General features: G+C 41.4%; 1 protein-coding gene across 2 annotated transcripts in view; it reads right to left on the reverse strand.

Moving 5' to 3' along the window:
• Nucleotides 1-20,696, reverse strand: part of LOC146609535 (RNA-binding motif, single-stranded-interacting protein 3-like) — a 301,239-nt gene that overhangs the window by 112,876 nt on the left and 167,667 nt on the right. For both annotated transcript variants that reach the window (XM_085345750.1, XM_085345749.1), the window contains exon 6: nucleotides 19,690-19,781. In XM_085345750.1, coding sequence (XP_085201876.1) covers nucleotides 19,690-19,781 — 92 coding nt within the window. The remainder of the gene's footprint in view (nucleotides 1-19,689; nucleotides 19,782-20,696) is intronic.

A 20,696-nucleotide genomic window follows, 5' to 3' on the forward strand; every position in this document is an offset into this window, starting at 1 on the left:
GTGCCGCCTTGTTCGCATCATGCTTGATGGAAGGGCCATATGTTTTATGAGATGAGGTTATTCATAGGTTGCTGTGTTAACCAGGAACACTGTTGAACTTGTCACTTCCTCTTGAGCTGACAGGCTTTATTAGAGAAGGACGCTCCTGTTTATTCATCCTCGGTCTGCGGCATGCAGCATGTGTCAAACTAGATCCACCATGCATAAGCTTGTTACATTTGTTCGACTGGTGCTGTATTGCTACAATGGCTTTAGTCAGTCAGTTGTGATGGAATCAGATTTGTTCCTGAGAATAAGTGTGTGGGAGAACAGGGACACATGCCACAATATTGTGAGGAGGCAGATCGCCAGCACTGTGAAAAAAGGGTGATTGCTCACTTATGGATACTTGCTGTGGTATCACAACAATAAGCCTTTTTACGGATGTCTGACTGTCACCCACACATAAGCATATGGCTGAAATTAGAAAAAAAAAATCAGCTTGTTTCTCTCCGTGCACACACACAGACACACACGGAGAAACAGGCACACTTTAGAAACACCATTCTGTTTGGCTGTTGTTTTTGTTGGTTTACGACCTAACCCCCCCCCCCCCCCCCCCCTCCCCCCTTTACTGCTGAATTAACCGCAGAGGGGTGGGTGGCTGGGGCCATAGTGCCAGGGCTACGCTGGGCCAGAACAAAAAAAAGCCACAACACAAACTAACTCTTGGCAGAGGATGGAGAGGCAGTATTTTTCTAAAAACTGATTACCTTCGCTCTCCCCTGTGCTCCCTCTCACTTCCCCCCCCCCGTCTGACACAAGCTGTTCCCTTGGCAGCTGTTTCGACAATGCAGATCCCCAAACGCGGGGGGTAGGCTGGAGTCTATACATGCGTGTATGCGTCCACACTGTGGGGATGGGTGGGTCACTAATTCAGGAACCCTCCACATGCAAATCAGCATGGAAACATGCCAGGCTTTTTCTCACTCAGACCCCGGGACGCTCAGGCCGAGCATGATGAGCACTCGACAGAAAACCCTGCTCTTTTTCAGAGGATCTGTCCTTCGTCATGTTTTTCCAGGTGTATGCTCTCCCAGTGAGCTGCGTTCACCCCACTAGTTACAGCAGAGTTTCCTACCATAATAGGGGTTATTCTCAAGACAAATTATACATAATCTTATTTTATAATCAATATATTGTGTTGAGAAACGCTATTAAAAGCAAAAGTACCTTTACCTAGGGTGTCATGGCAAGCCTCATTAGAGGATAAATGATACTTGTCTACATAAAACATAAGTCAAGTGTGGCAAGGGAGCCTGTGGGCAGGAAACAAACACATAATCCCTACTCTGTAATTGGGCAAATGAAAGATGTTGCCATTGGACAATGACACTGAAGCAGATGGCAAGAGAAAGGCGATGTAAACCTCCCAATACCCCTAGCTTGGCTTTCTCTTCTTTACAGTATTGCTCAAAAAAGGGAGAGAGAGAGACAGGCAGCATTTCAGCAACCCAGCAGATTGTCTGTCTCTTACATAAACACACACACCACCAAACGTGACTCTCTTGTCTCCCATCAAAGCACCTTTTCCCTCCAGGACCCCCCACTGAGCGCGCTCGGTAAGAGCCTGCCTTTGAGCCCCTAATGCACAGAAAATGAGATTAGGGTCGTCGATGTAAGCCTTGAATTACTCACGTTATGACTTGATTGGCCAATAATTTGATTGGAGTCAAATCTCTACTTCCCCTACTTCTTCAGATCCCATCTTCCCTGTCCCTCCTCTTCTCCCTCTTCTCCTTCTCCTCCTTTTCGCTGTCCCCCGCTTGCTTGAGGCAACGAGAAGCCGTCTTGCTGCCAGCTTTTAAACCAGTGAATGACCGAAACCATAAGGGTCGCAAAGACTTTTTAAACTACTTCACAAACAAATCAAAATATCATATTCTCTTATGTGCACAAGAATTAATGCGTTTTGTGTTACTCACACTCAGTACCTTTACTCAATAGTACTAACATTTTTAGCAAGACATAGAAACCTATTGCCAAGTCATGTTTTCTGGGTGTAATCTTTGAAACTACACTTGTCAATGCTGTGGCCAAGCAATCCCATGATACCTACAAAAGTCTCGAGCCATCCTTCATTCCTTCATAATTTGCCAGGAAAATAGGAAACAGGTGCAGTGATTTACAAGTGCAAACATGCATGGAAATATACTATATAAGGGAAAGAAGTTTGTACAATTCTAATGAGACTGAAAGTGAATGTATGATATGACCACCATCCTGAATGCTCTTATTCAAGCTTTCCTTCTAATTTCCTTAAGTAGTCTTCAGGAACAGATTTCCAGGATTCTTGAAGGACAATCAAAGCTCTTCTTTGAATACTGGCTAATTTTTTTTCTTTTCTCAGTCATGATGGCCCCACGCTGGTTCTATAATGTAGAGGTCCAAGCTCTGGGGAGGCCAATCAACGAGTGATAGTGTTGTACTGTGTGTTTTTTTCTATCCAGAAATGCTTTTTCTGCATCAGCAGTGTGTTTGGGATCATTTTCATGCTGAAAAATGAAGCTGTTGCTGATCAAATGCTTTCCTGATTGCACAGTATGCTGGATTAAAACCTCACGCTACTTTTCCGTGTTCATAATTTCATCGATTTTGACAAGATCTCAAAAGCCACAGAGCGTCCACTGTGCGTTACAAATGGCCGTAGACATCCCTATTGTACCTCTCTCCTGACCTCCTCTGAACATATTGAGGCTGAATTGAACATAAAATGAGGTTTTATATATGTGGTGAATACAAATTCTCAATAATGATGATCACTGATAATGTTTTTTCTGGGGAACCTAAAAAAACAACAACCCAAAACAGCTAATACAAGCACATCAAACAATAATGACAAAAGCAAAAACAAGACAATCTTGAGCTCTCTGATCTATATGTGTGTGGTACCACACATTGATTAACTCAATCAAACTGTAGCAGGTAATTTACATTTTTATTAAAGGTTTATAGTCATTCATTAACAACAGGTAGTGGGTGGTATACTGGTGGGAATGCTGCTATCAACATATTGTAAATAAAATTCAGAGTGTATACCCTCAGATCTCCTACTGGATAAGCAATAAAAACCAAATAATACAAAACTTGAATGTAGAAACTTGTATGTTTTTTTCACATTTCATTCTTTTCTTGAAAATGTGCAGAGTGGAAATGCGCTGTAGTATTTTACAGGCTGAAGGTGAAAAGGCACTTCTTTTATTGTGTGAAACAGCATTTCTTAAGCAATGTGCATCTTTCAATAAATGAACAAAACAGTGACTCTTCAGATAAAATGACCCAGTCCAGAAAATAGACTGTAAATTCAAGTCTCCAGCAAATACTTGCTTTAAATCAAAGAGTAATAACTCAAGATACAGAAAACAGTAATGTGATCTAAACAACAGCATCTGTATATGGTAGCTAAGTCTCACAGCTTGGGCTCAGTGAGACTGATCATTATTTGACACGGCAGCATCATTTGACTGGCAGTGCCTCCTTACTAGCTAGCTTGTCAAGGTTGCCTCTTCTTTGTCCTGACAGGTATGAGCTGTACGTACCCTGCTAATAAGGGAATACTGACTGTGTGTGTGTGGTTGAGTGGATGCTGAAGTGCAGACAAAAAACAGTGCTGCAAAAACATGTGGTACACAAAGCTCTGATTTGGACTAGCAGAGGCTTAGAAGGCCATCGAGATTTCTGTTTACAGATCCAATAAAGAATTTGTATAAAACATCAGAAGAAGATGTAAACTTCACAGTCAAAAAAGATCCCACGCATGAGGGGCAAAAGGGAAGGAAAGGAGGCATTAGAAGATCAACTGATGTGCAAACAGCCTGGGGTATATATTTAAGGGGTCTCCAGTCTGATTTCTTTGCATGGAGGAAAACGAGTCGATTCTGTTTGACTGGTAACTTCAAAATGAATCTGTAAAGAGTGTGTACTGCTCTGAAAATTAGCCTGGGAGACATCTTGTATCTATGTCACATACCACATGAAGGATGTGGATGGATGCTCCCTCCACTGAGCACATGGTTTAATCACATCCCCGGTTTTCCTCCCTTTTCTAGCTCATCTACCATTCTCAGTTTTAACTTTCTTCAGCTGTCATACTGGAGGAAATATTTGGAGGCAGGCAGCCATCTGCTATGAATCATACCATACTCTGAATCAAATGTAACAACACAGACTTGCAGCCATGTAAACACAGGCGAACGCACATGATGGCAGGAGACAAATCGCAGCTGCTGGTAGAAACAAAGATATCCCTGAGAGTTAAATGTTTTTGACGCATGTGAAAATCTATACCATCCACAAAGGCTAAAACGCATGCAAATAGGAAAAAAAATCAAATATTTTGACATTCAGCATGCCAAAGAAGGGACGATGACATGCAATAAAAAAAGATCACCCGTGGCAGGAAGGAAAACCTTCAAGGAACTGCTGAGACATCTCTGAGAGCACTTTAAGACGATGTCAAGAAAGAGAGGTCGCCAGCTCGATCGTGCCATTTGATAACATGGGAACGACCGAAACGATAATGCAAAGATAAAACCGGCGATGGAGGCAAGATAAGTCTCAAACAACACAGCGGCACCACCAAGATGGGATCAAGAATATGGAGATAACACACACACACGCACGCACACACAAAACCCAATACATCACAAACAAAGCACGACAAACCAGCACTCATGCCAAACATCAAGCATAGTGTAAGTGAAGGAGACAGAACAGCTGCTTTTATGGGTGGAGCGGAGGAACGAGAAACAGTGACAGACATAACAAAGACAAATGGAGAGAACAGGAGAGAGAGAAACCGACAACACAACAACACAAAGTCTGCACGCAGTCGCACAACACCCATCGCAATGCATGCAGGCAAAATATTGCCACCGTGCGTAAACAAAAGGGCAGTGGAGAATAGGGCTGGGCCATATCATACCGTTCACGGTAATACTGGTATAATGTTGGGCAACGATAAGAAAATGAAATATCGCGATAGAATATGGGTGAAACGCGCATGCGCAGTGCCTTTGTTTTCATACGCCCATTATAATCCCGTGTGCCTTATGTATGAATTCTGGTTGTGTTTATGACCTCGAAATGATTTTATATGGTACACGGCGCTCGAAAATCTGTCAAATGTTTTAGTACGACTTTGCTAAGCTACGAAGCCGCACCGCTTGATGGATCATTGCGGCTATCATAGGCAGGAGCCTCGCGGAGTGATACGTACTGCGCTTCAACATAATGTTACCGTATTGTGTGTGTATAACCTCTTTTTAAGTTTTGTGGCTATTCTACATGGTTACGCTGAGGATATGTCGGCCAATTTCCACTGGAAATGCCTTTTGGTTAAACTGTCAGCAAGGAATTTGCATTTGCACTGTTAAATTTTTATGTAACTTTAATGCACTTAAAAAACAGCTGCTTGTTTAAGTGAAAATACATTGATTTTTTTTTCTACTAATAAAGTTGTGGAGTTGTAAAGCATTTGTCTAGTGTCAATTATATCGTCAGTTATATCGTTATCGCAAATTTTCAAATGTATATCGTGATAAATATTTTTGGTCACATCGCCCATAAGGAATAACCTTAGTAATAAAACTATTAGTAAATCATTTGAAACAGGCTGGGAAAAAATGTGTGTGACTTTCTTTTGCCTGCTAGAGATCCTTGGAGTGGATTTTAGGAATGTGCTGATGTTTTGTTTTCGAGGTGAGACATTGAAGGAGAGGTAATGATCTGAAATCACCTCAGAGAGGGTTAAGACACCCGTGTGCCATACATCTACCTGTCCCATCTCAATTTCTGTCTCTGAAGTGCTGACCATCTCTTATTTCATCCAGACCCTGGAGAAAACTGCAGGTAAAAGATCATTTGCTCCACCCGTCCTTAAGCTGTATTTCTCTTCTTTCTTCCTGTTCCAGTGTGTGTACATACACGATATGTCTGTACTAGTCCTGAGGTCTTAAGGGCAAGTCCCCTGTTGAGCTTCAGTTTTTTTTTCTAAAGATGCTTTACTTTTCAGTCGATCAAGAAAGAGCAAAGATAAAAGATATGAAAAATAACCAAAAATAAAAGCACAATCACACGTGTTTCATATATTGATGCGAAACGGCATTACCGCCGCAACTTGCAAGGAAACGTTCACACAAGAGGACTCATGGGAGCCGAGCCAGTGAGATGAAAAGGACGGAGGAAACAAAAAAGGACTCCTTGCTCTGGTTTTTCCTTTTCCTCATTAGGCAGAATGAGCGACTGTGTTGGTGTCAGAGAGCTGGTTCATCAACTGCAGCCCTGATCTGCCCTGATCTGCCCTGGCTGGACTCACGGCTCCCCTTCTACTACAGACCTCTCACATATGATTGAAGCCGCTGGAAATGGAAACAGTCAGTGTAATTTAACATCGCATACCCGTAGAATTCATTAAAGAGGGACATAGAGAGGGAAGCAGTGAGCAAGACGAGGCGCTATGGAAGGATAAAGGAAGGATAAAAGAGATGAGTCTTAATAAAGAAAGTGGAGGATGATGGTTTGAGGACAGCTGGTTAACACTTAGACCCCCGGAGAGCAGTCATTTTGGTTTTCTACCTTAGACCCCTGCGGAGTCATCATTTTGCGTTTCTACCTTTAAAAGCCGGAGAGCAGTCAGTCAAATGCTGGAGTCGTTCATATGTATATTAGGTCGTTACCTAGGAATTCTGGAGGGAGGGGAGTGGGGGTGAGTGATTGAGGGGGTGGGGGAGTGGAGTGTTTCAGTTTGCCATCTTAGGGAGAAATCAACACATGTCCTTTGTATGTCCTTTGTTGCTGACATTTATTGATAAAAACAGTACAAAAAACCAACCATTTGTACACATATTTACAAATGGCCTGCTGAGTGGTGCATGGAGCATGTTCATTGGTTCATGGACCTCCCTGAACTAATGGCATTTATGGCAGCAACAAAAGCGGTGAGCTTCCTTTTGTGTTTCATCTTGATGCATTCTCAATCATCCAGGGAAACAAATCTCCAAAAGTCACCAACTTGGAGTGTTTCAGTTTGCCATCTTAGGGAGAAATCAACACACATGGGTGTAGGTCCTTTGTTGCTGACATTTATTGATGAAAACAGTACAAAAAACCAACCATTTGTACACATATTTACAAATAATGATAAAAAGTGAGTGAGTACATTTCAACATTTTCAGTAAATGCCATTAGTTCAGGGAGGTCCATGAACCAATGAACATGCTCCATGCACCACTCAGCAGGCCATTTGTAAATATGTGTACAAATGGTTGGTTTTTTGTACTGTTTTTATCAATAAATGTCAGCAACAAAGGACATACAAAGGACATGTGTTGATTTCTCCCTAAGATGGCAAACTGAAACACTGAAACACTCCACTCCCCCACCCCCTCAATCACTCACTGAGTGATTGAGGGGGTGGGGGAGCTGCTAAAAGCGGTGAGCTTCCTTTTGTGTTTCATCTTGATGCATTCTCAATCATCCAGGGAAACAAATCTCCAAAAGTCACCAACTTGGAGTGTTTCAGTTTGCCATCTTAGGGAGAAATCAACACACATGGGTGTAGGTCCTTTGTTGCTGACATTTATTGATAAAAACAGTACAAAAAACCAACCATTTGTGCACATATTTACAAATGGCCTGCTGAGTGGTGCATGGAGCAAGTTTTGGGTGGCTTGCGACCTAAAATCCAAGTACACAGATGCAAAAAAAATCAGGCCACTGTGCGATGTGTTCACTGCTACAGGTACACATGTGGTAAATGCAGACGACAGATACCGTGGCAGTGCCAGGATTGTGAGTGATTGCTGAAAATGTTGAAATGTACTCACTCACTTTTTATCATTATTTGTAAATATGTGTACAAATGGTTGGTTTTTTGTACTGTTTTCATCAATAAATGTCAGCAACAAAGGACCTACACCCATGTGTGTTGATTTCTCCCTAAGATGGCAAACTGAAACACTCCAAGTTGGTGACTTTTGGAGATTTGTTTCCCTGGATGATTGAGAATGCATCAAGATGAAACACAAAAGGAAGCTCACCGCTTTTGTTGCTGCCATAAATGCCATTAGTTCAGGGAGGTCCATGAACCAATGAACATGCTCCATGCACCACTCAGCAGGCCATTTGTAAATATGTGTACAAATGGTTGGTTTTTTGTACTGTTTTTATCAATAAATGTCAGCAACAAAGGACATACAAAGGACATGTGTTGATTTCTCCCTAAGATGGCAAACTGAAACACTCCACTCCCCCACCCCCTCAATCACTCACCCCCACTCCCCTCCCTCCAGAATTCCTAGGTAACGACCTAATATACATATGAACGACTCCAGCATTTGACTGACTGCTCTCCGGCTTTTAAAGGTAGAAACGCAAAATGATGACTCCGCGGTCAATTTAGCCAATTTAGCTTCCACTTCCACCATTTGACTGCTCTCGGGTTTTATAGGTAGAAAGGTAGAAGCCTGGGGATGCTAGTGTTAAAGAAAAGAAAGAGGCGTGTCTGATGTTATTCTTTTTAAACTGAAAAGAGGCAGTGAGGGAAATAAAGCTAAGCTATCGCATCCATCTGTAAAAACTAAACTGATCACCTAATCATTGCTGGGAAGCCTATAGATAAGAGGCCGTGAAAATATTAGCGCTGTCCATTTTTCTTTTGCAAATGTACTATATACAACATCCCGCACCTCCAAGTATGTGTCATTGGTCTCTCTGTAATTGAACCCCAGTTTTTCCTGGCAGTTCTGTTTCAGAGTTAACACCGATGGAGTCTCTAATCTGACTGACTGTGTTTCAGCCCCCAAACCTGCTATTAAATATGACTTATGCAAAGTGACGCTCGGTGCGACTGGAATGCGAACTCACACGAGCGTGCAACTGGATATAAGCAGTTCAAGTTGGCATACGGACTTCTGCAGCTGCAGTGGTCATTAATCAAATGCCATTTTCTGGTAAATTAAAGATGAATTTAAGGTGCTGTGTTTTCATATAGTCACTCTTTATGTTTGACTAAGTAGCAAAGATCTATTTAATTTAGTATATTCTTCTGGTATTTTTGAGTTTTTACTTCTAAGTTTTTTTTCCATTGTTTTTGCTTCATAGTTTGAACACCCCCCCCCCTAAAAATGCAATGTACTGTTTCAACACCATGTTTGTTAGCCTGCATCGTGTACTAAATATTCGCCAGTAATGCAGATCTTGCAGATTTACATTAGCATGGTGAACACATGAATAAACAAATCGTTAAAAAAAGCCCCAGTGTTTGCTCGTAGCTGTACAGCAGGAAATTGTGCAAATGATGCAGAAGCCTACTTATTGTCTTTTCTGTGTGAATTTACTGAGTGATCTTGGAGGGAGGGTAAAATATGAAATTCTGCTGGAGGTATGCATACTATGTGACTCGATCAATGCACACTCAAGAGTACAGTGCATTCTGTGGAATTACACACATACCTTACTTTTTACACGTTCTCTGTGTGAACAATCATTGTACTTCATCATTCAGAGTTTTGTGCTTTGAAAAAAACCCACCGTGCAATAGTAAAACCTGAAGCTTAGTGGTTTTAGTGCACTGTAATGTATGATTTCGAACAATACTTCCCGTGAAAAATCCTGTGAAGTGCGCTTTTTGTAGCATATCATATACAGTTGTGCAGAGGTATCAAAGATTTCCAAAACACAAAATCTTAAGAAAAGCAGCGGTAGCATTGGATGTAGGAACAGAGGGACTGTAGAGGTAGTGGTATATAGGGAGGACTCGGGGTGGCTGGCATTGAGGAATCTAATCCTCGAGTTAATTGGTATGACTGATGAAGACAAATTGAAATAGGTCAGCTGAATCAGGGGAGAGACGAAGGGTGGAAGAGAGGCCAGAGTGTCTACATTTACATACACAAAATGCACTCTTTGCCTTTTGTGTATGTACACAGTTAATGGCACTCAGTATCACCCTAATATTACCATTTACACACAGGCTTGTTTGACCTGAGTGATGGAAGCCTCACTCTTTAGTTCCTTTGTAACCAAGTATTAGTGTTTAACAGAGCATCTTCTAGAAAATCAAACTTTTCTTTTATACGCAGTACAGCAGATGTACAATGAGCGTCTAGTGTGAAATAACCACAGTGAACATATTCTTTAAATGATCAGCATCAAATTGGAAATATTATTAGGTGCATATTGTTATCGTAGTCAAATATGAGTGTGCATGTAAGCTTTGTGGGAAGAAGCACACTGTTAAAAAGTAGAGTGAGCAGATTGTGAAGCATGTTTAGAAGTTATTTAGTTAAATCCCACTTAAGCCCATAGCTGTGGGAAATTAGTTAAAGAATGCACCAAACATTCTTGGTGAAAGCTTTGCTTGAAACTCAAGCTGCACCATTGATTTTCCAATATTCACCACTATTCGCAGGTTATCTTCTCAGGGCCAGCTGCGTAAATGAATGCAAAGCGTTTCACCTGGTCTATGTGTCAGTGTTGAGCGTGGAAGCCCAGTCCTTTGAACGTCGTCTCTGCGGGCCCGCTAATTGAGCCAGATCAATTCACAGAGACACCGAGCAGGTTGGCACAGTTGCCACATCAAAGAGATTCTAATAACTGCACACTGTGGCCATTACCAGACCTGAAAAAGCCATATTTATGTTTGCTTCAAAGGAAGCATGGCAGCATTGAGCGTACTGAGAATGCAAGCCTTTACTATTCTTTATTAAGGCTACAATTTAGACACAAGGCCATTTTGGAGCAATTTGGGAACAAAACAAGCTGCTATTTATACACACATAAATACAACCACTGCAAATTGTACTTTAATTAGACCCACTTTTGTAGTGAGAGTGGAAACCAATAAAAAATAACCCAATGACAGACTGATATTCTTAAGAAAAAATGGCAGTAATTCCCAAATGATTCCTCAGTATCTGTGCCATCTTTCATGTAGCGGCAGGCATATACTGTACTACTCTAGTACTGCTGGAATGTTGGTGTTTTTCCCTTAGTGTACACCAGTTCCAAACTTGCAAATCCAGCAGGTATTTTTGAGTATTGTGTGTATGAATGTAGGGCAAACTAAACTAGTGAAACAACATGCTTTAATAAGCTACCAAAACATTACGATGCAAAAATTATGAAGTAATTGTGTTTTATATAAATTAAAGCAAGTCTTTTTGTGCAGTAACAGTTGATTTGTACATTATTTGTATTCCGATAATCAAACCCAACCGAATTGCAGCAGAGACTCCATCCAAAGACTGCAGGCAACCAGAATCAGGGGTTTTACCGCAGGCTATCAGGCCAACAAAGACTCTCACACTGAGACATGAGCAATTCTTGTGAGCCCTGAAGATCTCAGTCTTGCCATTTTGGCACAGGAAGGGCATAAGCATGTATAAGAACCGGTGTCAGCTTCAGGTGAGTAGAGATGAGTCAATGCGAGTATACGAGTATGTGTTCGTAGTACTGCTCGATCTCTGCAGTAGGCGTATACAGCTTTAGTAAGCCCCGAGGGGAACACATGTATCAGTCACCACCTACTCCGCTTAAACCAAGGCTTTGTTACGCAGTGCTCAAGTGAGTTTCTAACATTATTCATGCTTTCATTTACACAGCTGGCTGCTAGTTTCGGCAACATATAAAAGTGGAGTAGGTGGGAGAGGACTCGGCATCTCTCGGTGCATCGCTTTCTCCCGCACCTCTCTGCCTGGTTAAATGACAAGTTTGTAACTTTGTTCATTTGCACTCGTCTAAATCCGGCTGTATGGAGGCGACATTATGAGAGACAGCGATCTCATTCTCACCATCCAGCACTTTCTGCAGTTTCTCCGGCTTTTTTTGTTTCTCTCTTAATTCCATTATTCTGATAATCTTTCCTACCTTTTAAAGTTGTGGGGGGTTTTTTATTTTTACTTGAGCTCTTATTGATTTCTACTTAGTCTCTATTTCTCATTTTCTCTCATGCTCGCAGCTCGGCACGTCTCCGCACTGCTCTGCAAAATAATTTACCGCATGCAGCGCTCCCGTGGATGATTGAAGCGTAATTAGACGGCAGAGACAGTGGAAGCCAACAGAGGTGCTTCGGAGCCAGTGCTTGTCAGATGGTCCGTCTCACTCTCACTGGCTTTGCCCTTCAAAAGTATCACTTCTGCAGGAAAAACGAGAGGGGGGTGGTGTGCTGAGCCACAGTGGTGCTAACTACAGCTTATAAAAAAGTTGTACCTTAGCAAATCCAGCTCTTTCTTTTTAGGAGTTATATTATCTCCCTACACTGCATATTTCAACAGGTGTCAACATATTTCTTCATTCACGTCATTCTAGTGTAGGCCAATTACAAAAATGAAAAAGAAAAAGAGTCAAAATCATCATGGAAAAAGATTATTTAAATTGTCAGGCATTTTCAGTAAATCAGCAGAAACGCAGCACAACTTTAGAGAACTTAATTATTTTAAAGTGGACATATGCAAATTTCAGCACTATATTTTTTATTTGGGACAAGTACCCCTGCATGATTCATAACTCGTTTTTTCTTCCAATCTGAAGCTTTCAGCTTTTCAGCTGGGCCTGTGCTAGAAACATATTAGCTCTGACCACTTTAAGGCCATTCCTAAAAGCAAAATTCCTTCAGATTGGATGATATTATATATACATGCCAAGGGGCAGCACCTCATCTACTACTCTCTCCTTAGTATCATACAATGAGTAACAATGAGTAAGTGTACTTGTGAAGTATATATGTCAAACCAAGGGAAAAATGAATACCATCAGGACTAGAGATGCACCAATTGACCAGCGAGGAACAGGAATCGTCCCTTTTCCTGTTTTCGGCACGGACCGGTGACCGACTCGTCAGCACTATGTATGCCCAATTATGAGCCAGTGGCTTAAATGCATGCACAACACATACACAGCACAGACAAACTGACATGCATAGACTAACAGATACATGCTAACATGTTGTAGTGTGGAGGCTCTTCGCTGTGAGCGATGCAAAATTCCCAAAAGCAAAACACGGCTGGGAATAACCATGAAAGTGTAACAACAAAACTAAATCACCTTCACCTGGTTGGACACAGACATTAAAGAAACTTTAAAGTGGCTAAAGTTATCCAGAGCTCAGCCACAAGTCAGCAGCCTCGGTATGAGCAAAGGATCAAAGCAGTTATCTAGTGAAGTTATAAGCACACTGGAAAGTATCTGACATTTGTTTTGTGACATAAAATTTTTTGCTCCTACTTTTGTTAGATAAGGTAAAAAAGGTCAAGTAAAGGTGGATGTACAGCAATTCATTTACTGTTAATTATTTGTACCTCTTTGTATTAGCAGAGGACTTTATTTTCACCTTGGAAGTTTAACTTCCTTTATTATGACAATAATAAAATAAGTTTGCATAGAAGAAAATGTGTTTTTGTTTGCACACCCCATCCTCTATAGCTCTTAGAAAGTAAACTGGAATCATCAAAAATCGGCATCAGGAGGTCACACAGAAAAAAAACAAACTGGAAATTGGAATCGGCCATGAAAATTGCAATCAGTGCATCTATAATCAAGAGTCTACTAAAATGTTATTCTGCTGTTGCCAAAAAACATCCTTTTATTGTTGGTTATTTCTGTGCTGGGTGTATTAAATGCCTAATACAATTCAAGTATGCTGTTTTGTGCACATTTTTATACACATATGTTGACTAGACTACTGGTGTAGTTTGACCTTGTGGTTGTGTTGTGCTTTATAAATGAAAAAAAAAGAAGGTAGAAACTGAGTATTCAAGGTGAAGTAAAGCCTCAGTTCTTGTCTCACAAGGATTGTTTTTATACACTGTATGTTTTTAATATGGACATCTGGCAATTCAAATTCAACATGCACTGGGATTAAGGTTAAGGTAAACATTGGCAACAGTAAGGTGGGCCAACATAATGTTGAAGTGGTCATATCATACTTTCAGGGAGATGACAATTAGTGAGGAAAGAAAGGGACATTTGCAGGAAATCAGTCTAAACCTACAGGTTATGGCGATGTCCAAACTATACTTATGTGCTGACAAGAATCCTTTACATCCATAAAATTTGAGCACAACACTATGTAAGAAAACGAGGTGCTGTGAGGGACTATAATCATAAGGATGTCTCAGTTGATGGCAGCTTCCGGGGGAAAATGCTGATCACCACACTGACACCATATGTTTTGTGAACAAATGCTGAGGTGGATGTCAGAGGGGAAATGGCACTGCATTCAAGGTGGAGAACAGCGAGGTGAATGATGCTGCTGAGTGAGCACCTGTATCCCCAAAGTCTTTGCAATTATCCTTCGGTATACACAATGCACTGCATTCCAGCTGCATTTTCTCCAGATTTAACCGATGCTGGCTAGGCCTGCTAGGCTAGCTGTTGTCAGTAACCAACTGTGAGAGCGCAGTCAAGTCCCTTTGATTATCATACAGAGGTCACCCTGTGTTGAGCTGAACGGTGGTGTCCTGGGTGCCAGTGGAGCTGAGACATCAGAGAAGTCACCTTTAAAGGATAATAAGAAAGTCTGCTGACTGACTGCAGACCACCCATAGGGGGATCCGTGCATTTCACATGACTATAAATGTGATATTGACAGAAAACCTTCCCCGGGAGAGAGAAAGAAAAAGACAGTGGAGGAGACAGAGCAAGCGAAAGGCAGTGAAAGCGAGAATGCATGAGAGGGAGAGAGGGAACGAGCAGGAGGACTGAACACTCCGGTTCGTTTCACACCGTTAAACCATCTGAAGCATTCGCCAGTGACTACTGGTTGAAGGGCCGGTGTGTGCACTGCGTTATCATAAACATTTGGGATTCACTTCATGGAGGCACTTTAATGATGCTTTTAGCATAATTTCCCCTCTGTAACGTGAAGGGCAAGTAGCGCCTTTCTGTCTGCCTGCAGCTTCTGCGAACCTTATAAATATCGGCTATTTAAACAAGGGTAAGGATGGAGATGCTATTCACAAAGTCTTCATCCCCACTATTTAAATTCTCTAATATGAACACCATTGTTTAGTTTTGACACTTTTGACACTATGTATACTATTCTCACATAATGCATGTATATTTATTTGTATCAGACAATGTCTAGCAAGATCCAAAGTTCATATAACAATTAGCTATAGAAAGTTGGGTGAACCTGGTTAGCCTCCATAGGGTGTCAGAGTTGTTTTTTTCTACTTCTAGGTTGTCCACGCCGAGAGGAACGAGTCAAAAAAAAAGAAAAAGAAGAAAATACAAAAAGGACAGCTTTGTTTTCATCCGGGCTGTTATCAGCAGAAGCCGACTGGAGCGAGAATAGGGAGGGATGATTTCCATAAAGACTGGCTGTTGTCTGAAAGCAAGCAGCTGTCAGGCGGAATTACCTCTCCGACACAGACACCACAATCGAGGGTGCCCTTCCCATAATTCAGTCTGATTGGCTCAAGGGGAAAATGGCAGCCTGTGGAGAGTGAGGCGAGCGGCTGGTTGACAGGTTTGCATCTGCGAAGCTAGACGCGGCGTTTACCTGTTATCATTCTGTCTGCTCGATGTGTCGGTTTTCTCAGTTTGGAAAGCTACCTGAACAAAGTGGCACGGAGAATAGAGTCTATGGTGCCAGGAGGCAAGTGCGTGCCTACAAACCGTATTACACACATGCACAAAACACGAACACACTTACCCTAGTGAATCCTATTAAGGTCTCCTGTTAGAACACTATGTTAAGATTTACCAGATTTTCCCACCTTAATTTATATAAAGTCATACTGCCTATATGAATGTTTTAATACTTCTTTAGTGATGTCATACACGCGCCTGTTAATGACAATGTAAAAAGTACATTTTATGTACACATCACACTAATCTATACAATTTTTTTTAAAGCAGCATAAAAGCGCCTCTTATTTAAAAACATGTTATTTATATAAGCAGTCATCTGTGCCTACCTCTACTGATAAATAAGAAAACTAATACATTTTGGTTAATACTTATTCATCCCTTTCACCTTTTTGCTAAGAGTTCTAGTACCATGAAAAAGACTTGAACCAAGCTACATTGTTTTAGATTTTGCTCAGTATTTCTCCAGCCTTTCTGAAGTTCTTTTAAAGCTTTTCTTTGAACATTAGCAGGTTTTTTACTCATATACATATATGTATATATATATGTTCGTTAAGCAACTTAAACCTGACTCATTCGAGATTACAAAAGGCACTTAAATCAAAGGATGAGACAGTTTTATAACAGAAAATTTAGCAAAGAACCAATTTAAAAATTGTATATGTAGGAACTTTGTTGCTAGTAGTCTGTCACACAAAAAAACCAATTTCCTCTCAATTATGCCAGAAATGCCAATGATAACACAAACTGACAGACATAAAATAGTATTTTTGAAACAAGATTTACAAAGATATCTAAGCTGAAAATTTGGTGTTTTGTGGCATTGTGTGCAGTGTGTCCTTAAGAAATTTGAGAAATCGGACAAATGAAGAACAAAAGAAGAGTATTGTGCCAGGAGGTAGGTGCAGATGAAAAGGATCTGACAGTCATGTTCTTAAGAAATGGGATAAAATTCAACAAACCCACGACACACCTGCTGTACTTATGGATGTGAAGATCTTTATTCAAAGAGCATAGCTAGAACAGAGACGCTTGACTAGTTAGAAAGCAAAATGCTAAAGTGCCTGTTCCAGATTTAGAAATACACCCCACGTTTTTTTCATTTCTCAGTCTTAGATGAAGCCAGTCGGTCGTTTTCACAACTCTTTATACTAAAGTGAGCTTATCCCCCGTCATTCAACTCTTTGTACGCAAAGACAAGGTGATAAGGTTAATAAGGTATAACGTGTGTTTTACAAAATGTAATTTTCCATTTTAGATGAAATGACAGGCATCCTAGTTTAAATTAAAAATTAGTTACAATTATATAAAAAATGTTACAAAATGATGCAAAAAATGTGTAATTCAGGGAATGTAGTGCAGACAAACATGCACATAATAATACACTGTCACATTCAAATACACACACACACACACACACACACACACACACACACACACACACACACACACACACACACACACACACACACACACACACACACACGTACTCCACACCTATGTTAAGTGCTCTTATCTGTGACTTGTGTAGAGGTGAGTGACAGGAAGGGATGCACGGGGGGGAAGTGTCCTTTAGGTGTCTTAATTATGGCTCCTCTCCTCCCTCTCGCTGTCACCATCCCCAGGGGAGGGCAAAACAAAAGGAAGGTAACGTTTCATCTCTACTGCCTTGGTATTTCAAATTCCAAGGGGAGTAAGAGGAGAGAGACAGCGGGCTGCTTCACTGGCGGAAGAAGAGGAAATCAAGTGATCCTTTGCCTTTCTCTCCATTTCTTGCCTGGTTTGCAGCTGTGTTTAAAATAAGGCACCTTAATAAAAGTGTTTTAATGGCATCAAGGCAGGAAAAAAGGTGCAACTTGATTACTGTGACAGTTTTATTTAATGAGCTCAAAGCCTCTGGCTCCGACTTGCGATTCGTTTATTACTTTGTTGTGGAGTGACAAAATGGAGCAGAGGGAGCGAGAGAACGAGGCTGGATGTTCTTATTGTGGAAGCCGTCCACGGCGTTAGCAGTAGTCTTTCTGATTTGCACCCTCCTCGGTGCTCACCTGTATTTTCATCCGTTCCCGCTGCGGGAATGCTACTCGGCATGACAGAACGAGCGGGAGGAGGGTGGGGTGTGAGAGACACCTTGACAGGTAGGCAGACACAAAGATAACACGCTGTTAATTATTGATGGAGGAAAAACTGCTCATTGGATGTCTCGAAGGGCAACACTTGGTGGATGTGAATACAAATGTGTGTGTGTGTCTGTATATTTGTGTGTGCAGGAGAACCAAAAAAACAAAACAAAACCCAAAACAATGCTGAGAGAAAACGGCACTAAGCAAAAGAAATGGTGAGGGGCTAGGCTGGAAGTGTTGGGTGAGGAGTCGATAGAGTGATGGCAGTGATACCTGGTAAAGACACATTAGCGAGATACAGAGGGAGTCTATAAAAGCAAACTACTACTTAATGTCCCTCACAAGTGTGATAAAAGCATAGAGCTGCAGCAGAGAACGTTGGTCTTACCATTTGTGCGAACAGAACAAGGGAGCACTCAAAAAAATCAGCTATTATACACAAATGCTAATAGAAAATGATTTTGAGAATGTGTTTGCGGCAAGATTTCTATAAAGGTCAGCTCTTTTGTTTTGGGACACGAGCCCCCTCTCATGAAAATATTGACTGAGAGAAGGGGAGCAATGCAAAGAGTGGTCTTAAAATGTGATGGACAAAGAGCATGGTTTCTTATCAGTATTCAGAGAGCTTGCCCTCTTATAAATATTGGAAGAAGGACACTGGTGGGGAAAGGAAACGGGCAAATGGCGCATTTGAGAAATGGCACACCTGAGCACCACACGGAATATCATCTCCTCCTGTCAGATCTCATCCCATTTGATCAAAATAATTGCCACCTTCATCGTTACCATCAATTCTGTCATCTTCACCGGAGCCATTGCCGCTCCCCATCTCATCAGGTCTTCTTCGGTTTCGAGGGTGGGAGGGGGGGATTTTTGGATTGGATCAAATGCACGCCATCTCGTCTCAAGAAAAATCACTCAAGGTGCACCCTCAAATAGTCATCAGCATATTTATTGTTTCAGTGCTACTGACATTTTCTTCACCTATTAAGGTATTCTGACATTAACAAATGTTTGACGGGTACAAGAATAGCCTGGTTAAGTCAGGCAGGCTTGTCTGTCATAGATGTCCGGAGAGAGGGCCCTGCTGTGCCTTCTAATATGGTGACTCTCAGAGCAGTCAACAGGGAAATGAAGAAAATTAGAGAACAAAAATGGGAAAAGAACAGTATGATCACTGCCTGAGGGTTGCCAAACACCAAACAATATCTCTGAAATGCATTTCCCGGTAAAACGGCTCTTCTGTCAGACAGCCAAATGCCCAACAATAAATATGCAACCACAGTGTTGACATAAAATACAAGATTGTATAGGAAATTGGTGAATAAGATCATACCCTGGCAGTGTGCAGTTTCCTCTAAGCTACACCTCTCCACATATGCCTATCAACCTGTCTCCATTGTACAACTCACTAGGGCCCTTTTTGTACTACTCAAACAGCTTGTCTCATCTGCTTCCACTTTAGCAGGCTAATAACACTCGACAACGTAGCACAAGCGACTAGTCAAACCTCAGTTAGAGAGGGGCCAGCTCACTAACTGGAAACCACAAGTGCCATGGAGTGCTGTAATCCAGCACATACTGTATGCATACTGTCAAACACAACACAAAAAGCCCACATAACCACAGGAAAGAAGTGATCCACAATTTCACGTATCTTGTGCTAGACTCCAGTTTCAGCATCAGTAAGATAACAGAGACATACATGCACCAGTGTCACTTCCCAAGTTGTTGTCTAATGGCACTCAAATGCAGTTTGAGGCCCACATTTAGGAGTCTCTCTTCAAGATAAAAAGTCCTTCATGGCAAACTTGTTAAGTTTGTTAAATGTGCAATACTAAACACCTGGCAGGAGCTGAATGAGCAAAAACGAAAAATTGCTAAAGATAATGCACGAGGAAGTGAGGACGCCAACTTGTTTTTAGACACTCCTTACCTTGGCCATTTGGGCCTGCACCCCAGTGGCTTTGAGAGATGACACAGCCTTCTGTGCTGCAGCTGGGCTGTCGAAGTCCACAAAGCCATATCCTGGAGACAGAAAGGAGGAGAAGGGGAGAAGGAGAGGAAGAAAAAAAGACATTAGTTAAGAAAAAAATTAAGGCAGATGACTAACAAGGAGAATGACAGGCACTTGGTAATTGTAGCAGTAATAGGTTGGTAACATGACTACAGAGGCTGCCAGTTCTCATATCTAGTGAGCACTACATTGTTTGATAATTAGCGACACTGACGTTCATAGGGGGATGCTATGCATCTTAATTAGTAGCATGGATGAGCGATTTAGTAATAACAAAACCCGGCACCCTGCCCACCTCCACCTCCGCACATACGTAGTCTGATACACTGCATGCATGCGTAAACGCGCAGATATACACACTCGAATAAGACAACCGGTATCGTAAGAATAAGGGAACATCACTGTTTGTCAGTTTGTTGTTTAATGATAACCCATATGCATTCAGTTCATTAAGTAGGTTAATTAAAGTAATGGTTATTTATGAAAGGCTTGTGATTTAAAATCAATGATTAAAGGATATTACACACACTATACACTCACATACACGCGGAGATGTGTCAATTAATTCTTCAAAACGTCACGTTTCACTTGTTCAGCCTTTTGATTTCTGGAGGCTGTGAAGCTGGCTGGCCCACATCGTGTTCCTCAACACCCGGCATATTAACACAACCCCATTTCACAGCCTCCATAATCCTCTCCCCGGTAACAAATCTCTCAAAGGTTGACAGCATACCAAAGCTGCTGCCATTTCTCCTTCTCTTTCTTCAACTCCATCTCTCTCACATAGACATAAAGACACACTATTTCTTACAATTTAGCTTTTCTGTTCATCTTCTTACACTTTTCCTCCGTCCTTTTCTTTCCCTAACACACTTTCTGTCTCTCGCTTTCTCTCTCTCTCTCTCGCATATTTTTCTGACATTAAC

This window comes from Diplotaxodon limnothrissa, linkage group LG22, assembly GCF_057381915.1.
Source record: "Diplotaxodon limnothrissa isolate DT_005_m linkage group LG22, D_limnothrissa_male_GT1.1, whole genome shotgun sequence".
NCBI classification, from domain to species: Eukaryota; Metazoa; Chordata; class Actinopteri; order Cichliformes; family Cichlidae; genus Diplotaxodon; species Diplotaxodon limnothrissa.